The sequence below is a fragment of the Nuphar pumila genome, chromosome 11 (assembly GCF_984573655.1).
Source record: "Nuphar pumila chromosome 11, dmNupPumi1.hap1.1, whole genome shotgun sequence".
In the NCBI taxonomy this organism is placed as follows: domain Eukaryota; kingdom Viridiplantae; phylum Streptophyta; class Magnoliopsida; order Nymphaeales; family Nymphaeaceae; genus Nuphar; species Nuphar pumila.
This window is the reverse complement of record NC_143259.1, coordinates 47,642,456-47,661,762: the sequence shown is the minus strand read 5'-3', so window position 1 is coordinate 47,661,762 and position 19,307 is coordinate 47,642,456. Positions and strand designations below refer to the sequence as shown.

The 19,307-nt window shown below is 34.5% G+C and overlaps 1 protein-coding gene across 1 annotated transcript; it reads right to left on the bottom strand.

Moving 5' to 3' along the window:
• Window positions 1-4,364: 4,364 nt before the first annotated feature.
• LOC149822339 (nuclear pore complex protein NUP93A-like) lies at window positions 4,365-10,255 on the bottom strand. The gene is made up of 5 exons (XM_089980264.1): window positions 10,232-10,255; window positions 7,157-7,243; window positions 6,159-7,075; window positions 4,636-4,815; window positions 4,365-4,440 (listed from the first exon to the last, which is right to left on the bottom strand). The coding sequence occupies exons 1-5, from the start codon at window positions 10,253-10,255 to the stop codon at window positions 4,365-4,367; spliced, it is 1,284 nt and encodes a 427-aa protein (XP_089836390.1).
• Between the last annotated feature and the right edge of the window lie 9,052 nt (window positions 10,256-19,307).

Here is a 19,307-nt window from a genome sequence, read left to right as displayed (position 1 = left end):
AGCCCTCTTTATCCGATGATGTATCAGACCTTCCAAAACCTAACAGGCTCTGCAAAAAACAATGAATATTAAGGAAAAACACACACAAAATATAGGATGGTGGTGATGAGAGAGAGAGAGATTGCACCTTCAAACTGTCAAGAAATGTCTCAGCCCTCTCTGATGATGTATTTGATCCTCCAAAACCCTAATAGTTTGCAAAAAACACCAAAACCCCTCTTACAGGTGGCTAAGGGAGCGAAGCCAACATAGCTACAGGGGAAAAGGGTCTTCACCTGGAGATTCAAGAGAACGTGGGCACAGGTTTCAAAGATCTTCGCTGATTATAGATGGAGAGCAGAGGGGACGTCAAAGATTGATGGTTCGGCTCGATCCCTACGAAGATGGCGGTGGAAAGGAGGCAATGCTCTCATGGGTAGAAAGAAGGGGAGGCGCTGATCGTTCTTGGGGAGGGAGAGAAGGAGGGAGGCGATCATGTTCATGGGAAGGGAGAGAAGGAGAGGCGCGATGGGAGGGAGAGAAGAAGGGGGGGCGAATGAGCTCTTGGAGTATCGTGGGAAGAGAGAGAGAGAGAGAGGCAGAACAAAATAACAGGCGCGATGCTTAGTGCGCACCAAAAAATTTAGATACCTACAGTGGCAAGTGTAGCTGCCAATATGCCAATATAAGTAATTTTTTTGTGACGCTCTACTGCTTATTACTACCGTACGCTACTTGTGGCAAGGCCAATACCAATTTTGACCCAGTTATTTTATTACATGCCAGGAATCATATATCAAAATCAAGTGCTGTTAATTTTAACTTAATTTCTAACATCCAAAATAATATTTATAAGATTTTTATCCAAAAGATCAATTAAATTAATAAAATTTAGCTTTCAAACAAAACAAAAATCAGGTCAATACAAAATTGAAGTTAAAGGTTATGACCAAAACAAGGTCTTGTTTAGTAAAAATATATTTTGGGCTACAGGCTACTTTGAGTGACTTTTTAATTATTAAAACGATCGAATTAATAAAATATGTATTAAAGTTGAGGATGTTAGATTTTCAATGTACCAAATTGTGCCTCAATCTTATATCTCTGAAGAAGAAACAAGTTAACATGTTGGGCATATTTTAACAAGTTTTCTAACGACATTAGGGTTTGTCATTAAGAAACTGCTAATGATAATCCAATTGTCATTAGAAGGTTTGGATTATTGTTAGCACTCTTTTGATGTTTGTTAGGAAGGTCTAAAAATGATGAATTGTTGTTAACAAATTCTAATATATCATTAGCATTCTAAAGTATCGTTAGCGCTTTCAAAGTCTTATTAATGGTTCATTTGGTCTTTATTTACGAGTTAACTAGAGATAAATCATTATCTCATATTCACTCAAAAACCATATTCATTAAACCTAGACTATGTCTTGTAGTCCTAGAATACCTATCATGTATAGCTTTTTATCCAAGAAACCTTAGCCCCCAAGCAAAGTAACTCTCTGGTCAATTAGAAAGAGACCTTCAAATATCCAACCAATAAGATCTTGTCACTATCATCCATGGGCAGATTTAGATCTTTGGATCTCAGATTCATGAAATTATTTTTCAAACATGCCAGAAAAACTATAGATAGGGACTCAGTTTCCTTTGTTCAACATCTATAACCTAAGTATAGAAACTCTATGAGTTACCATCCCCATTAGGAAAACCCTACCCAATCCTATCTTAGGATCATCCTATAGATAGATGAACATTAGGTCTATAGTTTGTCCCATGAATTGATTAAGCAATCTGACGAGCACATTAATCGTCTTTATCTCTAAAAATGTTTGGACCAAAAGTATTTCTATCATATCCTTATATCTTTATTAAAAAAAATTGTCTTTGTATCTGCATTTTTAAGAAGTCTCTGTCTTTTGAAAGACTTGTCAATCATCTTTTGTGCAACCTTACACGACAATGCATTTATTTCGTCTTTCATCTAACCTTGCTTAGCAAAGACTTATCATTCATCATACTGAGTTCAATGGAAAGCCCTCATGAGAGACAAGGTATTAGTTTGGTTTTTTATCCAACCTTGTTTGGTAAGACTTCTATGTCTATATATATATATATATATATATATATATATATATATATATATATATATATATAGGCTTTACAGAGCGACCCTCGTGTTAAGCTACGTATATGCCTTTAACTATAAAATGCATAACTTATTGTCAATGTCATTGTCTTTCATAGGACTTTTTTGAAAAGGCTAGTGTCAAAGCCAATCATTTGGTCTTTCCAAAACCCATGTGTCTACTTTCTTTATTGTAGACCGAGTTTCACATTCTCGACAACAAAAATGGCCATATGTGGACACCCCAATTTTAACCAAATCATTTTATGTCAACAGTCATATGCCAAAGTTCAGTGCTTTCAGTTCACTTCAAAGTAATGCTAATTGTAATTTTATTTTAACCTCTAAAACATAATCACCAAGATTTTATCTAAAATATCAATTAAACTAGAAGATTTTAACTTTTAAATAAAAAAAATTAGGTCAATACAATATCAAAGTCAAAAGCTATGACCAAAACAAGATGACTTGTTCAGTAAAATTTCTATTTTCAAGTAGAATCTATTTTGAGTGACTTTTTTTAACACCAAAATAATCAAATTTATTATTTACGTAAAATATAAATGAAAATTGAAAATGTTAGTTTTCCAATGCATCAAATCATGCTTTAATCTGACATTTAAATAAGAAGTTATGGCCAAAATAAGTTAACCTATTTGACCTATTTTAGCCAGTTTTCTAACGATATTAGGATTTGCCGTAATACATTTTATAAGGACAATCAAATTATCATTAGCAGGTTTTGAATTGTCGTTAATAGTTTTTTTATGTGTTGTTAGGAGGGTTCAAAAATAATAAATTGTCATTAGCAAATCTCAATATATTGTTAGCATTTTGAAGTGTTGTTAGTACTTTCATAGTGTCATTAGCACCATGTGTCGTTAGCAACTCATTTGGTCATGATTCACGTGGCAACTAGAGATAAGCCTCTAGAAGCTTTTTTCCCTTATCTCTAAGAGTCAAAAACTGAATTCATTGAATATAAAGTACATATGGTGTCTTATAATATCTATCATGTTTATCTTTTTATCCCAAAAACCTTAGCCTCCAAGCAATGTAACTCTGGTCAAACAGAAAGAGACATTTAAACCTCCAACCAATAAGATCTTATCATGTCATCCATGGGCAGACCTGGATCTTTGGTTCTCAGAAACATTAGATTAGGATAAAAACCTATTTGAAAATTTATAAATAAGGACCCCTTATTTTAACATCTATGACCTAAGTAAAGAAACTCTAATACACATATCATCCAACCTGGCTTCTTATAGTTCAACACCTAGATTGCCCCCAACTAAGTCAACCTAAGCTTAGTCTATGTTTAAGGCCCCAAAATCTCTAACTTGAAAAATTTAGCAACAATTTTAAATTTTCTTTTTGGTTTAGTTTTTAGAGTCAAATTGATCGCATAATGAAAAATTGTTTGAAAGAACGAAATTAGCAAACCTTGGCAGCTTACAGGCGAGTATCCAAATACATCAATGAATCAAGCCCAACCATGATTTGGACTTGAATTTAGATCCAACAGAGCAACTAATTTAGCATTTGTATCCATAAACCATTCAAGTAAGAAAAGACTATGAAGAACATTTAAAAGAGGGTTCCTGAATACCCATACATGATTAATAAATGTTTGCAAAGTTAATGAGTTCTAATAACAAAAACCCAAAACACAAAATAAGATAGAGAACTAGTTTCAAGCCGCCATCCCTCATCCACCCATCACAACTATAGCTAATCATCACCTTACATCACCCTGTGGGAAACATTTATGTTGCAGTCGATTCTTCCTCGAGTCTTGTTCAGTGGCATCGTCGTCTCGACATCCTTCATTGTCAAAGCTTCATCGTGTCATTCCTCAAATTCTGTCTACTACATCATTCCAGTGTGAAGCATGCCAATTGGGCAAGCATCATCGGAATTCGTTTCCTTCTAGTCAGAGTCAGTCCAGTTATAAGGTCTTTGAACTTCTTCACGAGGATGTATGGGGTCCTAGTAAGATTCCTACCAGGACCCAATGTCATTATTTATCTTGTTATTGTCGATGATTTTTCTAAGTTGTCTTGGGTGTTCTTAATAAAAGAAAGATCTGAAGTTCTGAGAATCCTCCAATCATTAGTTATTGAAATAAAAACCAATTAGACATCCATTCCAGATCAATAAATATCAACAGCATTTATACTTAAAAGAAAATACAGAATAACTCAGCTATTAATTATCATGTTGAGAATATCAATTTAACTTTTAGGTTTACTTATATCAACTCCGTTGTTTCCATATTTGTGTTACCAATAGTTACATTACTTACATCAACAAAGATATGATCCACCCTAGTTCCATATAGTAGGCAATACAAAAAACAAAAGAAAAAAAAGAGATCCACCCTAGTTCATGTTGAGAATATCAATTTAACTTTTAGGTTTACTTACATCAACAAAGATATGATCCACCCTAGTTCCATATAGTAGGCAATACAAAAAACAAAAGAAAAAAAAGAGACAGAGAAGGGGAAATGGGTCAAATACCTGAACTCAGGCATGTACTTGTATGCCTCCAAAATATCATTACCAGCATGAATCAGACCTGCAGTACGGCTGTCACCGTCCAATCTACCGCGAAACAAAGCACAAATAGCTTCAGAAAGGCACTTGTTTATTGTCTCCAATGCTGTCCCAAAAGCTCCAACCCTTTTTTGAATTTCCAGACTGTAATAATTGAAAAGAAAGAATTACGACGTCCCTGAAAAAGAATCCCTATAGCCAACTAGAAAAAGGGCAGCAAACTCGAGATACTAAAAATTAAAGGTGAGACAAACATAATATTGATTCTATATTCCAAATTGTTGAAATATATGATATACCTTCTTGTACATTACATTCTTATTAGGGGTATTTGTCTTCTTATCCTACGACATTGTAGTCTTTTTCTGAGTTTACATGTCTTTTTAGCCTATGGCTACATAAACGCACTTATATCTTTCATCCCTTTATTCTATGCACTTTGTTGTATATTTTTGTATGGAACATGACAGAAAGGAATGAAGACCCAAACCTTTCTTGTGCCAGAAGTTGCAAATATAAACAACACTTCTCTTATTGCATGCTTGGATTGCCAACACCTAATAAATTACCAAACATAGCCAAAATAAAAGCGAAAGCACTGCATGAAAATTTTCTATTATACCTAGGTTTGATGTAGAAAAACAATGTGCACATGCACTTAGAATTGATTAATTAAAAAAGAAAAACTCGTTATTCACATCAATGTGCACCTGTTTGGTTTTAATCTAATGAAGTATAGTATGCAAACATCTAATTTCACACAACGGACATTATGGATATTTGCATTTTTTTTTATTTCCATATTTGTAAATGTTAAATACAGGAACTGGATCTAGGAAAAAAGAAAGTAAAGGTGCAACAAGATTGATCCTTAGTGATCATAGAGGCCATTCTCCTTTGCCTGCTTATTTCCCTAGGTTAAACCAGCTATGTGCTCATATGGTTAAGAGGCACTGACTATGTAACGTCAGTGGTATATTTTGTAAGAACTAAAATTACCCAACCTTGTAACAACAGATCTTTACAACAAAACCGGTTGTGTTTAAGTTGGTGATCATCCTCTTAACATGAGACAATGATGACATGGTTAACTCACTGGTTATTAGCCACCAATGGGATGTTTGTGGCTTAAAAAATACACGATTATTCATTTATCCATGTTGACCAAGAACTATGTAAGTCTTTGTGGGTCAACAGTTTGCACTCAGCACCGGTGTTCAACTGATGATTTTCAGAATTCAGACCTACTTTGGCTTGTAACAAAGTTTTTGGCCACCTATTGATGCTAGGTCAAGAAAGATTTATCCTGCTTTAGTTAGAGAATATTCAGAGAAGCATGCAGGCATGTTATGTTATTGAAGATACCAATAGGAGAAAGAAGCTAATTTGCTTATATGCCAAAAAAGGGAAAAAAAGAACACAAGGACAGGGAACTATACCACCCTACAGACAGCCACCCAGATAAAGCTTCCAATTTAATCCTTCACAAGAAGTTACTTACTTTGTCATAAAGCCCAGACTCCTGACATTGGCGAGCAGCTTCAAGCAAAAATTTCTGTTGTGTAACCCTATCACTAAAAAATCGTCGTAATGCACCTTCTTCTCCATAACCTCTTGCACCAAGCAGAAAAGCAATACCTCCATCCCGTAGCAAGATCTCAGTAAGAAGCTGTTTTAACATCATGTTTCTTTGTCTTTGCTGATCTATATTACCACGTCCAACCCATGACATGCGACCACCACCCATTGCAGCAGCAGCTTGACCATAATACTCCAAGGCCAATGGAAGATTACCTTGATGAAGATATAGAGAACCATTCTGTCGAATGATGCTAGCAACCTCAGCAAATGCATCCATCATTCCAAGTTTATGCCTCATGCTAGTATCTTCAGAAAGGACCCCATGATCTGCTAGCGAGATTGAAATATGTACAGCATCTATATTGTATCCCTCATCTCCAATTTCCTTAAACAGGTATGATACTGCTGGAAGCAGCTGAATGCTTAAAAACAATACATATGGGTAAACTAGAGGATCCTTTCCATTTTTAGTGTAGTATGATGGTTCAAACTTGTTCAGGTACACTTGCAAATCTTCTAACGTGTATGGCACCAAGTTATCATTTGGTACTGCAGAAGAGAGTCTGCTTGGACCATCTCGTACAGCTGAGAGCATGAACCACAAGAAATCATCTATAGTTGTGAAAAGTGATGGAAGATCCCGAAGCAACCTATCAACTTGACGACGACATCCGGAGACTATAGCATAAAGGAGCAACTTTTTTTTATCATAACCAGGTCGACCAGCTCGATCTCCTATTCTTAACATCTTTTCACATTCCTCAGATGCAGCAGCTGAAGTTTCAGGAGAAACAAAACCTCCAGTCATGATCCATTCAGCAAGCTGGCAAAAAAATTAGAAGTAAAAAATGGATTTTGTACAGGAGCAGAATAAAAATATATGACCTAACTCAAATAATAATACCTGAGAGGCGAACTGATAAGAAACTCTGGAAGACTGAGCAATGTTTCTCGCTTCATCATAATAGTCAGTTCTCAAGCAAAAGTAAATCTGAAAATTGTCATACAGAATACAAATTACAGTCAATTTCAAACAATCGGCTCAAGATAGAGACAATTGAATGTTCTCACTGAAGTAAGTAAATGGGAAGATGCCGAATGATCTCCATGATTTGTTTTTTTTTTACCCTTTGCTTCCAAATTCACTGAAACTGGAAGAATGCCTGATCAATCAAGATTTTCTTACAGAATATGCAAGCAATTGGCAATGTTCATAGCTCAGACTTTGTTGTTCATCTTTCTGAAAAAATGGACATAGGATCTGATTTTCTGTAAAATCTCGTGTTTTCAGACCTTAGTCGCTTCATGAAAACTGTGAAATTTGGCTAAGTCTGGTAAGAAAATCGTTTGAGGCTCGAGTTTAGACCAAGGTCTTAGAGTTTGGGTTTGACCCAAGTCTCATCATCAGGGTCTAGACAAGCCAATTGATGTGTGGCAAAGAGTTTTAAATTCAACCTTTAAATTCAAGCGAAATTCAAGCGACATTCGGGTTATTTTCAGGCGAAATTCGGAATTTGATATTCATGTAATATATCATTGGATGCGTCTCGAAATTCTGAGTGCAATGGTATTTTACTTTTTCAAATCCGAGTTCCGGTTGGCCCAGAAATCACGTTTTTCTAAAATTTTAGCAGTTTGTTGGAACGGATCCGAAATTGGATCGGATTGAATCCAAGGTATAGGATCCAAATTTTTATGGATTTGGGTCCTAGTTAAGTCCTATAAAAATCTGGAGTTGATACAAGTCCTAATCCAAATTTTGTATGAGTACGAGTTTGGATCTTGGATCCGGATCCGATCCAAAAATCCAAGCTTAACATTTTTATGACTTTAAATTCAGCTGGGAGCTTTAAATTGGGGTTATTAGTATATAAAAAGTCTCCATGGTCAACATGACCAATTTTGGGAACTTTTGAATACCTATTAATAAGTAAATTCAAAAAAATATATTTATTAAATTAATGATTTTTATTAATTTCGGGAATAGAGTTAAGAGGGTTTAGGGTTAGCCCTCTTCCCTAAATAAAAAAAGGGTATAGAGGATTCCATACCTTTTAGGATTAGGAGGTCAAATAGTCAACCAAATGTTAATTAGTGAAGGAGCCTAGAAGTTTGGAAACTCCCTAATGTGGGAGACCCAAATTTGGAAACTCACTAAAGAGTTTCCAGCTTTAAATAGGAGAAGGAAGTGGGGGGCGGCAGCCCTTTCTCTTTCTTTTGGCTGAAGAAAAAAAAAAACAGGAAGAAGAGAGAGAGAAAGAGAGAGAGAGAGAGAGGAGAAGGCAAGGAAGAGTGAAGGAGGTAGAAGAGGAGGTTGGAGACATCGGAGCTCAGTCACACGCCCTCCACAACCTCTATTCTCCTTTGTTTTCCAAAAAGGTACGGGTACTTCTTCTTAAAACAAATGAGAAATAGGGTAAAGATTGGATTTTCCATGCTTCTTTTGATGGAAATCCATAGAGGAACAGTGGACCCTCGATTTCCACCGTTATCCCGTTTCGTATAGGCTGTATTTTTGTTGTTTCAGAAAATATATATATATATATATATATATATATATATATATATATATATATATATATATATATATATATATATATATATGATATACTAGGGGGCAGTTTTGCAAAATAGGTGTTTTGCTGTTGTTTTTGACAGCATACACAGGTCCAATCTGGACCTGTGTACATGTTTTGGACTCAGCCGACAGGGTCGGCTGGGCTGGGTATCTTCTTTAAAAAGAAAATTTCAGTTTTTGTGATCAGTGGTGCTGCTGTTGTTGACAGCATACACAGGTCCAAACTGGACCTGTGTACATGCTGTTGGACCCAGCCGACTGGGTCGGCTGGGGCAGGTATGTGTTCTCTAAAAGAAAAAAAAAACACAGTTTTATGCAGTAATAAAAAACCCAGTTTTGTGGGGTGGGTTTTGCTGTCGTATTTGACAGCCTACACAGGTCCAAACTGGACCTGTGTGTATGCTTTTGGACCCAGCCCACAGGGTCGGCTGGGCTGGGTGTTTTTCCCTTTTACAAAAAAAAACACATGATATTTTTAACAGGCAGTTTTGTGTAAATAAAATTTTTATGTTGTTGATTGTTGACAGCATACACAGGCCCACACTGGGCCTGTGTATATGCTGTTAAGCCCAACCAACAAGGTCGGCTGGGCTGGGCAGGGTTGTAACAAAAACATTTATAAAAAAAAAATCAATTTTCTTGTAACAGGTATGCTGTTGTTCTTTTTGACAGCATACACAGGCTCAAACTGGGCCTGTGTACATGCTGGTGGACCCAGCCGACAGGGTCGGCTGGGCTGGGCTTTGTCCTTTCAAAAAGAAAAAGAAAAATATATATATAATAAATAAATAAAACATTTTGTTTGAAGAATCGGCTGTTGGATTGGCTGGCTGGCAGCCAGCCGAGTGGCTCTCGGCTGACTGTCAGCTGCTGGCCGAACCGACAGGCCCAGCCAAGTGCTTGGCTGGGTGTGTGGTTGGCTGTGGCAGGGCTGGGGCAGGCCTAGTCGACCCCGTCAATAGGTGCTGGCCTGGGTCTTGGCCTTGAGAAAAGTCTTTTGTTATACTTTATACAGAAAATTTTTCTGTATAGGAAGGGCTTCCTGACAGCATACACAGGCCCAAAATGGGCCTGTGAATACCCTGTCAGACCCAGCCGACCGGGTCGGCTGGGCTGCGCTGTTAGATACATAATTCTTCTCATGTGGGTATTGTAGCATGCTAGTGACATAAGTGTGTTAAATTATGAAAACAGGGCTGGTTGCGATTAGTAAAGTTAGGATTTTAAATCTCTTACTACATGTTAAACCTTGGGAATAAGTCATGTACCTGAAATTTTAATTTTCACATATGTTAGGCGTTGATGTGGTTCATATGTGTGTTGGAACATGCTTACACATTACTCCATGACAAAGTTGTTTGAGTTGTATCAATTATAAAATTCTGTTATGATTCTTGGTACCTGGACAAGCTGGACATTGGCCATCATACTGTGCATACCCATTCCAAATGGGATCTTAGAAGAGTTCTTATTATTCTCATGTGTTTAAATTATCTCTGCACTTAGAAATTATTTATGACAGAATTTCATTTAGGGCTGTTGTTCGTATATAACAATATCATAGTGGATAGGAAGCTCTACATAGTGGTTTATTCCTCATACATTGTCCTACATCGCCATCATTAGTTGAGGAAAGTCAAATATATAACAGGACACGACTGAGGGACTGCTGTTTAACATTCATAAGTTTCACGTAAGCTATGTTGATAATAACATGTTCTGTTGTATCAAATATCTTGCAAATTCCAAGTCTATCATGATTAGTTACATGAATGCCTGAATTAAGGTGATGAGATTTGTATAGATTTTGAACATTCCTTATCTAACATGATGATTGGTTATCTAAATTATTGGAATATAAAATCATACCTACTGGTGTAAGTTTTATGAAATAGATTTTTAAAACAATATTTTCAATAAAAACAGTGTGAAAGTCATACACCAAATACTAAAAACCGGCTCGCACGAGCGGTAGAGTCCGGGTCGATCTCAGGAAATGGGAGAAACACTTTGTATTCCACAGAAACTAATCTACTCTTTATTGCCTTGAAAAATAAAAGAATTAACTAATTAATTGACTAAGAGTGTGATCCTCTGCGAAGGGCTTAAACAAATAAAATAATTAAGTGGCCTTATTACAAACCCAATGAATTAAATAAATAAATCCTAAGCTAGAACTAAAAGAAAAGGGTCTTCAGTGCGTTGAGCTTCTAGTCCCTTCATTGAATTGATGTATGTTCTTCTTACTTATTTGATTTATAAAGGGCTCCTTGAGAGTCTCTCTGAAGGGCCTTTTGAGAAGACCTTTTGGGGACCTCAAAGGGCTCTTCGAGGGTACTTTTGATGGCTCACCGCACGTCCAACCGCTTCCCTGCAAAACAAAATCACAAAACAAGCAGAACCACAAAAAGAACCAATACCAAAATCTAATAATTCAATCAAGAACTACTCTAACAAACTTTAACAAACCACTGATATGTAACAACCTAAGAATTAACATGTAACAAACTAAAGCATTAAAACTAAAAGACAAACAAACAAACAAACTAACTACTTTATGCAAAACGTTGAATCATAACTAACCACAACTTGATTTTATTTACTTTTCAACAAACTAAGACAAATGTTAAAAAAACACATGGATTTATGCCTAACTAAATGAACTGTATGAAGATATGTAAATCTGGGCTAACTAATTACTTAGGAAAAATGTGAAATCATAATATAACTCCACAAGGCCAGAAAATGCAAAGCGGCTAATCTAATTATTTAAATTAAAAACTAATTTCGCAAATGGACTATGTTGAAATCAAGGATTAATTAACTGGTAACGAAAAACGTGTGTTGCACTCTTGAGTTTTCATAAACTTAGGATTCAAAACATTCTAGTTAAACAAAAGAAATAAAATAACATGCATTAAATAATGTAGCTAAAATTACTAAACGACCAAAGCTATCCAAAACAACCTAATGAAACATAAGACGCTGAATCAAATTAACTAAGCAACACTAAATGCCTAAAGTCTATTCGCTGCACTAACAAACTTCAATTAACATCAATCACGTTGGTGTATGATTGGTGTTAATGCTAAATAAAAAATTCATACTATGCAACAAGAAGACATAAATTAAACGATTGACTAAAAAAATATCTATATGTATCACTCATGAAGACTAAACAAACTAAACACACAGAGAAAAAGAAAACTGAAGTGTGCCGAGTCTTTCAAATTACGATCTCAGTGTTGATCAAAGTCTTTTGATCTTGCAAACCGGCAGGATAGCTAGGGGCATGTAGTCAGCAATCAACTCTATTGTATCCCCAAATCTATCAAGCAAACTTATGTTCTTCAGCGAGTCAGTCTGTCGTTAAATTAGGACCCAATCTGGTCTTTACTCACAAAACCCCTGCAAATCACGCACAGATGTGTGGTCTGCAGCACACGATCCTCAAGGGTAAAGACAAGAAAAACACGGTTCACCAAGAATCATGTTTTTTTCTTCTTGTTATTTATGATTTGCAAAACTCGCACCATCTGACGTGAACAAATTGTTGGACCATATATATATATATAATGAACATGAACTACAAACAATGACAGCTAACTATATTACGAAACAAAATAAATTATACGTTGTCCTATATGCAACGAAAATGCCTAAAATGAAATATGTTGTATGCAATGATAATGCAGATTTTTATATATGCAATAAAACAAAATAAACCTAAATTACGTGCAATTCAAATAAAGAGAAAGGGGAGAAGGAATGTACCTCACAGCCGATCCCGATGGAGGGATTGAGATGAAGAACAACCTTTCCACTTGTCGCAAACACCTCCCCGACGAAAGGGGAATGAAGATACCGATGAAGAAGGGGTAAGAAGAAGAGGAAGAAGGTAGAGAAAATAGAGAGATTGAGAAGAACTGGTAGAGAGAGAGAGAGAGATAGGGAGAGAAGAAGAGAGAGAGAGGAGAAAGAGGGAGGGGGCATGAACTTCAAGGTGAGAGACTCCCTTTTCTTTCATAAAACTAATATTTATAGTTAGTAGTTAGGGTTAATTAGGTATTGTTAGAAAAATTTCAGAAAGTGTCCATAAAATTTTCAACTATTTCAAAAGACTCCATTTTCTCAAAATATTTTCTAAAAACCTATTCAAGTTAACAAAAAGGCTTAAAGGGGTCTCAATTCGCTCAAATTACAATTTGATGGAAATCAATGAAACCACTAACAGACAAAAAATTTAATCATTTTTCATACGTAATTATACATGTAAACCTATAAAAATTATGCATGATCACCTATCAGGATGGATATAGTTGGACACCCTTGTTCGAATTAACATGACATATTTTCATTACAATATGTGTGAATAAGGTCTTTGTTTCACTTATTACCACTCACCCCAGGCATGTGGGGGACAATTTTCGCAAACAATCACGACCTCTCGAGGATATATTACTCTTATAAATTGTATTTTACTCGGGTACCTGACTGAAGCAGACCCAAAGCGAGCGGTCAGTGAGTGAGAGATTGTAACGGCCCGACCGATTTAACCTTGTTGATTTTCTTTTTCTTTTCTAATATGTAATAATGCAACGGTCTCACCATCAGACACGTTTCAACCGTAGCAAGTACTAGATGACCCGGTTGAGCGCAAACGCGAGCATGTCTTAGCCTCTTAGTACCAGATCCAGTACAAAACTACTGTTAACAAATCCGATTGAACCACTACATAAAATAAATTATTAATTTAAGTATTTCATCATTGGCATTGCCTTAACTGAAATAAGCTCTAAGGAGTCAGTCTCCGCATGCACCGGCATTTAATAGTTCTTTAGAACAAAGTTCGAGATAAAGACGTTCAAATGATAAAATCCTTATACCATTATTTACGTGAGCAAACATAGCAAAAAATATTGATTTGAAATCAATTTAATATACTAGATTTTTGGTTAAGCCTCTCGGACATACCATAAAAGAAATCAATTGAAATATGAAACAGTTCAATTAAATATCAAACCATTCAAGCATTTGTTAAAAAATAGACAATTAAATAGTCAAATGAGTATCAAATTAAAATCAGACAAGTAGCCCTTGGGATCTCGAAAACATCAATCACTCACAACCCCCTCCAGCATCCTATATTCGCTCTACAGATCACATATTACTTGAAAAACATTTAATTTTGAAAGCATGAGACTTTGAAGAGTCTCAGTAAGATTCATGCAGCTAACACAAAATACACTACATAAAGGTTGCATAGTATGCATCAATCACCAAAGTACAACATTCAACATTTAATAGGCAGATAAACAATTAAACAGAAAGTTCATGCAATCATGATTCTAAAAATGTACAGACGCATGATATAACAATTTCAAGCATGCATAACTGCATTCTAATTGAAATCAAGACATTCAATAATATGCATGAATCCATATAATCATATGAGTATAAAAGTGCAAAAAAGTAAAGTGAGCAAGTATGTTAAGTTTCACTTGATTCCCAAAAGCCTATCGAGTATGCATAGAACCACTATGAAACATATTAGACTACTCGGTGTTTATTATACTATGTATTTTAATTTTTTGAATAACTGACTGAGTCGTTCCTCTAAGAGCTGAGTCAGGCCGTGAGAAGTAACGACGTGCTTAGAGAGAATTTGTCTAGGGGCATGGCTTTGTGCCAAACAATGATTATAATCACTCACTTCTGCAGAAGCCCAGGGACGTGCCCACCTAGGATAAAAAAATAGTCTTGATCCCTCTAAATTCTCTCGGCTGGGGGACCGTCAAGGCATTTTTCCTCGCAACATAATAGGAACAAAAAGGGCCAGAGAGTTTCATACCACTTGCCCTCTCTAAGGTAAACTATAATCATTCTGGTTCAGCATACATCGATAAAGGTATACCCAGAATCCTGCTCAGAGTTATCTTATTAATTAGGTCATAGGTAAATGCATCTACCATTTAGGCTAGTGCATTTCCATCTCACTATTCCATCTTTAGAACCATAAATTAGTGTTTTATTAGACACCTAAAAACCCATGCAACCCTGTGGGATTTCTATCATCTTGCATGCATTTCACAAATACTGCATCTCAAAGCATTACATGCATTCTCATAAACAATGAATCATGTAAACATGCTATTCAATAATTTATTCATGCAATATCACATAATTTTTAATAATTAAAAATAAGCATGCATCATTATCATAAATATGAATCAATCTATGAACCATAGTTCTAAATCACTGTCAAATTATTTAGGTCTCGTGGCTAGAGTAGCCCAAAACCGCACAACTAAAACATGTTGCCAAATCATAATGCAATCAACATGTCCATATACATTTTTCACATGCTTTGCAAATAAGATTATGCTCATGCTCAATTTATCACAAAAATAAATACACTTTAGCTGTCATAAATGGATTTAATCATAAATCTCAAATACAAATTTATGTGGAAGCCTATTTCTCAGAAAGAGGGCATTCTTACACCAAAACCATAACTTACCAATCATGATTGAACTCACCTCTATCTCTATCATAAATATTTATATCAGCTCTGACATAATTCAAAACTGAATTTATAAAAATTTTAAAGAAAATATCAAAATATAATTAGAGCTGCAAACCCCGACTTTCTCGATAAGAGCTCCCATAAACCCTCACCGAGCAAATCGACATGACTCTGATTAATGTCTTGATTTTATAGTACTCAAATCATATTGGACCTAATTAAAATATGCATGATAACAGATTGAATAAATGAAGTTATTACAACTAACCCATAACCAAAAAACACATAAGTCGATTTTCTTGGTCCAGGCTCCCATAAGCCCAAATCGAAAAGGCTTATATGTTTTTAATTATGTTTAGTTGTAGCCATACTTACACAAGGTAAAAACACATAATTCAATTCAGTTCATGCTATACATAACTTGAAAAAATCACATCTCAACAACATATGCATTTATATGAATCAAATTCCAAGAAAAAAACCAAACCCTAAATCGATTTCTGAGAAATTTTGGGGTTTGATTCTCTTGAATACAAATCATTCAGATTTCATTAAGTCCAATATGAATTCAGATATTTAACAAGCTAAACATGTTGAACACAATCATATAAACAAAAATACTCTTCTTTGGAATCAACCAAAATAATTAATTTGCATGACAATCAAGATTTGGTAATATCTTTCAATTACAACTTGCATAAATTCTAATTTAGTTCTTTCTAAATGTTTGCCACCTTATGTATACTTCAATAAGGTTTCATAACACTGATAATATGAAGAATATAGCAAAAAAAATAGTAAAACAATAAGATCCAAACACAATACTATCCAATCTCGAACACAAGTCATTAGGGAAATTCGGATCCCTAATAACCTATTTTTATAAAATCAGCCAAAAATAATGGGTCACATATAAAATCACCATATTTTTACCATGGTTTCTTGCACCTGTCAAGAATACAACCCAACAAACTTATCTTAAAAATAATGAGTAGAAAATTAATTAAAAATCTTTTATAGAACCCTGTTCTAAAGAGTTTCAATCTAGAATCTGTAAATTGTAAGATTTTTATCGGATTAATTTTTTTCTTAGAATTTATATAAAACATTTTTATAAAATGCTTTTTACACAATCTTTTACTACATGTTAGACTTCACCCAAAAAATTTATAAAATATTTGGAGTGTTTTTGCTTGGGAGTTTATACCTTTTATTAGAGATAGGTCAAAATAGTCCTATAACTAGAGTCTGAAAATGGAGCTATGTTAGGACGAACATTTCTTCCTTAATATTAATCCAAATCATGTAAAACATTATTATAAAATCAAGACCAAGATGAGTATATTAACCCAATATTTTTATTTAGATTTTTCGGACTAATATACGAAGAAATATCAAATTATTTCTGAAACTAGTTAGGAATAATTTATCAGTCATCTCAAACTTAGGTTTTTCAAAAAACATTTTTGTTAAAAGTCTTCTTGAGACCATAAACCTTTGAAATCTCATTATTTTAAATTTAACCAGATCCAATAAGGGTTAACTTATGAATATCACCAACAATAAACATGTTATGGCTGAATCTTACCAGAATCAACAAAGAAACCTATTTAGACATGCTTCAAAAATCATTTTGATGAAAAAACCATTATTCACCCTTTGCAAATCCAAGTAATGATTTCTTCATAAAGGAAAACATGTATAACAGATTCAGACATGCAAATATACTTTTGAAATAAAATATTATTCATATATGCATGCTTAATATATGTATAAAGCATCTACTACGTAAATCTTACCTGAAAAATCGATAGATCCTTTAATAAAAAAAAAAATCGAATAGTCCAATCTCTACACCACCACAACCACCAAAGTTTATATAGATTTAATGGCTTCACACCACAACTTCAGACCTCTTAGACGTTTTTAAGAGAAGAGGAAGAAGAAGAATCAAAAAAGAAAAGAGAAGAGAGAGAGAGAGAGAATTTATGAAAAAATGAGAGGGTGTGAGAGGGGGTATAAATAACCCTCTCACCAAGCCCTAACCTACTTGGTGAAGGACTCGCCCCTCCAAAATTGTCTGGAGAGGGTGAGGAGTCCTTTCTAAAAAAAAAACTTATCTTCTAGATTCCTTCCTCACTAGCTATTTGATTTTTCTCATTTTTTTTAATTAGGATGATTAGATTTGACTATTCTACAACCAACCACTAACAAAACCTAACTAATATTATCTATTCAAGAGGTGTGGGACATCCCACTCTCTTCAATATCTTAATTAATAATTTAATTTAAATTTTTAATTAAAAATCTTAATTATCACTTTTATTTATTTATTTATTTATCTAAATTAAAGCTAGATAAGACTTAACCCATATGGACTCTTGGATCCAAATGGGGGTCCACATAGGATGTCCCCTATGAGGGTCCAAATCCATAACCATTGGATCCAATTAATATTTAAAAATTGGATCCAAACCAAATAACACCTTAGATCCATATTGGATCCAAATGCCGAATTTAGATCCAAAACCGAAGTCTACAATCTAAAACCACTCTTACTCATTTAGTCTTCATACTTTAGCTTTTTCAATTATTCTTGTAATATTCTTCATAACTTGAGACAAAAATTCATAATCAATTGAAATCAAGAAAATCAGAAAAATCAAGAAATCACAATTATAGTCATAAATGCAACAATAATTCATCATTTATTTATTTTAATTATAAAAGAAAAATCTCGGTTTTTACAAAGATAAACCCTGCTAAGGCTATAGTAAAATATATGATGCATCCACAACTAGCTGCGGCAGTTGGAGATTTATCATCTAGGACACTTTTGATAGCCTTGGTCTCCTAACCTATGAGTGACTGAACATCATTGAGATGCCTTGCTCCCATAAAAATTACAATAGGTCAATCGAGGTTGTACACTTACTCGCTCCAAGGTAAAACACTAAATGAGTTATTGGTTTTGTCAAATTAAGGCTTGTATATTAATGTACCGATGCTTGCTATACATAGGCATCCCAGGGCTCATCAACCCAAGTACCTCATTAGGGTATGAACAAGTATCAAACTTCTATAACCCATGTAGTATGATCTAGCAGAAACCTGAAGGTGCAACTCGCTTGTAAAGGGGACAACATTATTAATTATGTGTGCATGTTTTGGTTTGTGAATTGGTGCACCTCACATGCTCAACTGGGTTCTCAACAATCCCTTGCTCTTTAAGAATGATCTCTCGTACATGTATGCCGGTGCACTGCTTAATGTACCATACCACAATCAATAATTTATAATTGGTTTGTTGAACCATAAGCTCCAACATAAGCCATAGACATTTTATGCATAACATCTATCTTTTCAAAAAGTAGCATCATACATCATTTCATACATATAAAAAACCACAAGTAAACACACATTTACGATCATGTTGGAACATTTTTCAAGTAAAGTTCATTGAACTATTATGCATGTGAACCATTTCATGTAAAACCGTATTGAAAGATGTGCATGTGGGCTATCAGACATAAAATATCATTGACAAGTACACATGCGGACTATCATACACAAAAATACCATGGATAAACATGAATATAAACTATTTTATGTGAAATTATCATGGAAAAGTATGCATGCAAACTATTTTACGTAGAAGTATCATTGACAAGGATGCATTCGAACTATCAGACATAAAATAATATTGCAAAGCATGCATGTGAATTATCATATGTAAAATAACATTGAAAAGCATGCATACAAACTTTATTAGTATTTTAACAAGTACATAATTCAATGCATTTTTAATATATATATATATATATATATATATATATATATATATATGCTCCACGTAATTTATGTACTATATATATTTTAATATTATATAATTCTCAATAAAATGGCATAAAAAATCCTATATCGTAATTCGTGCAGTTTTACAAGAAGCAA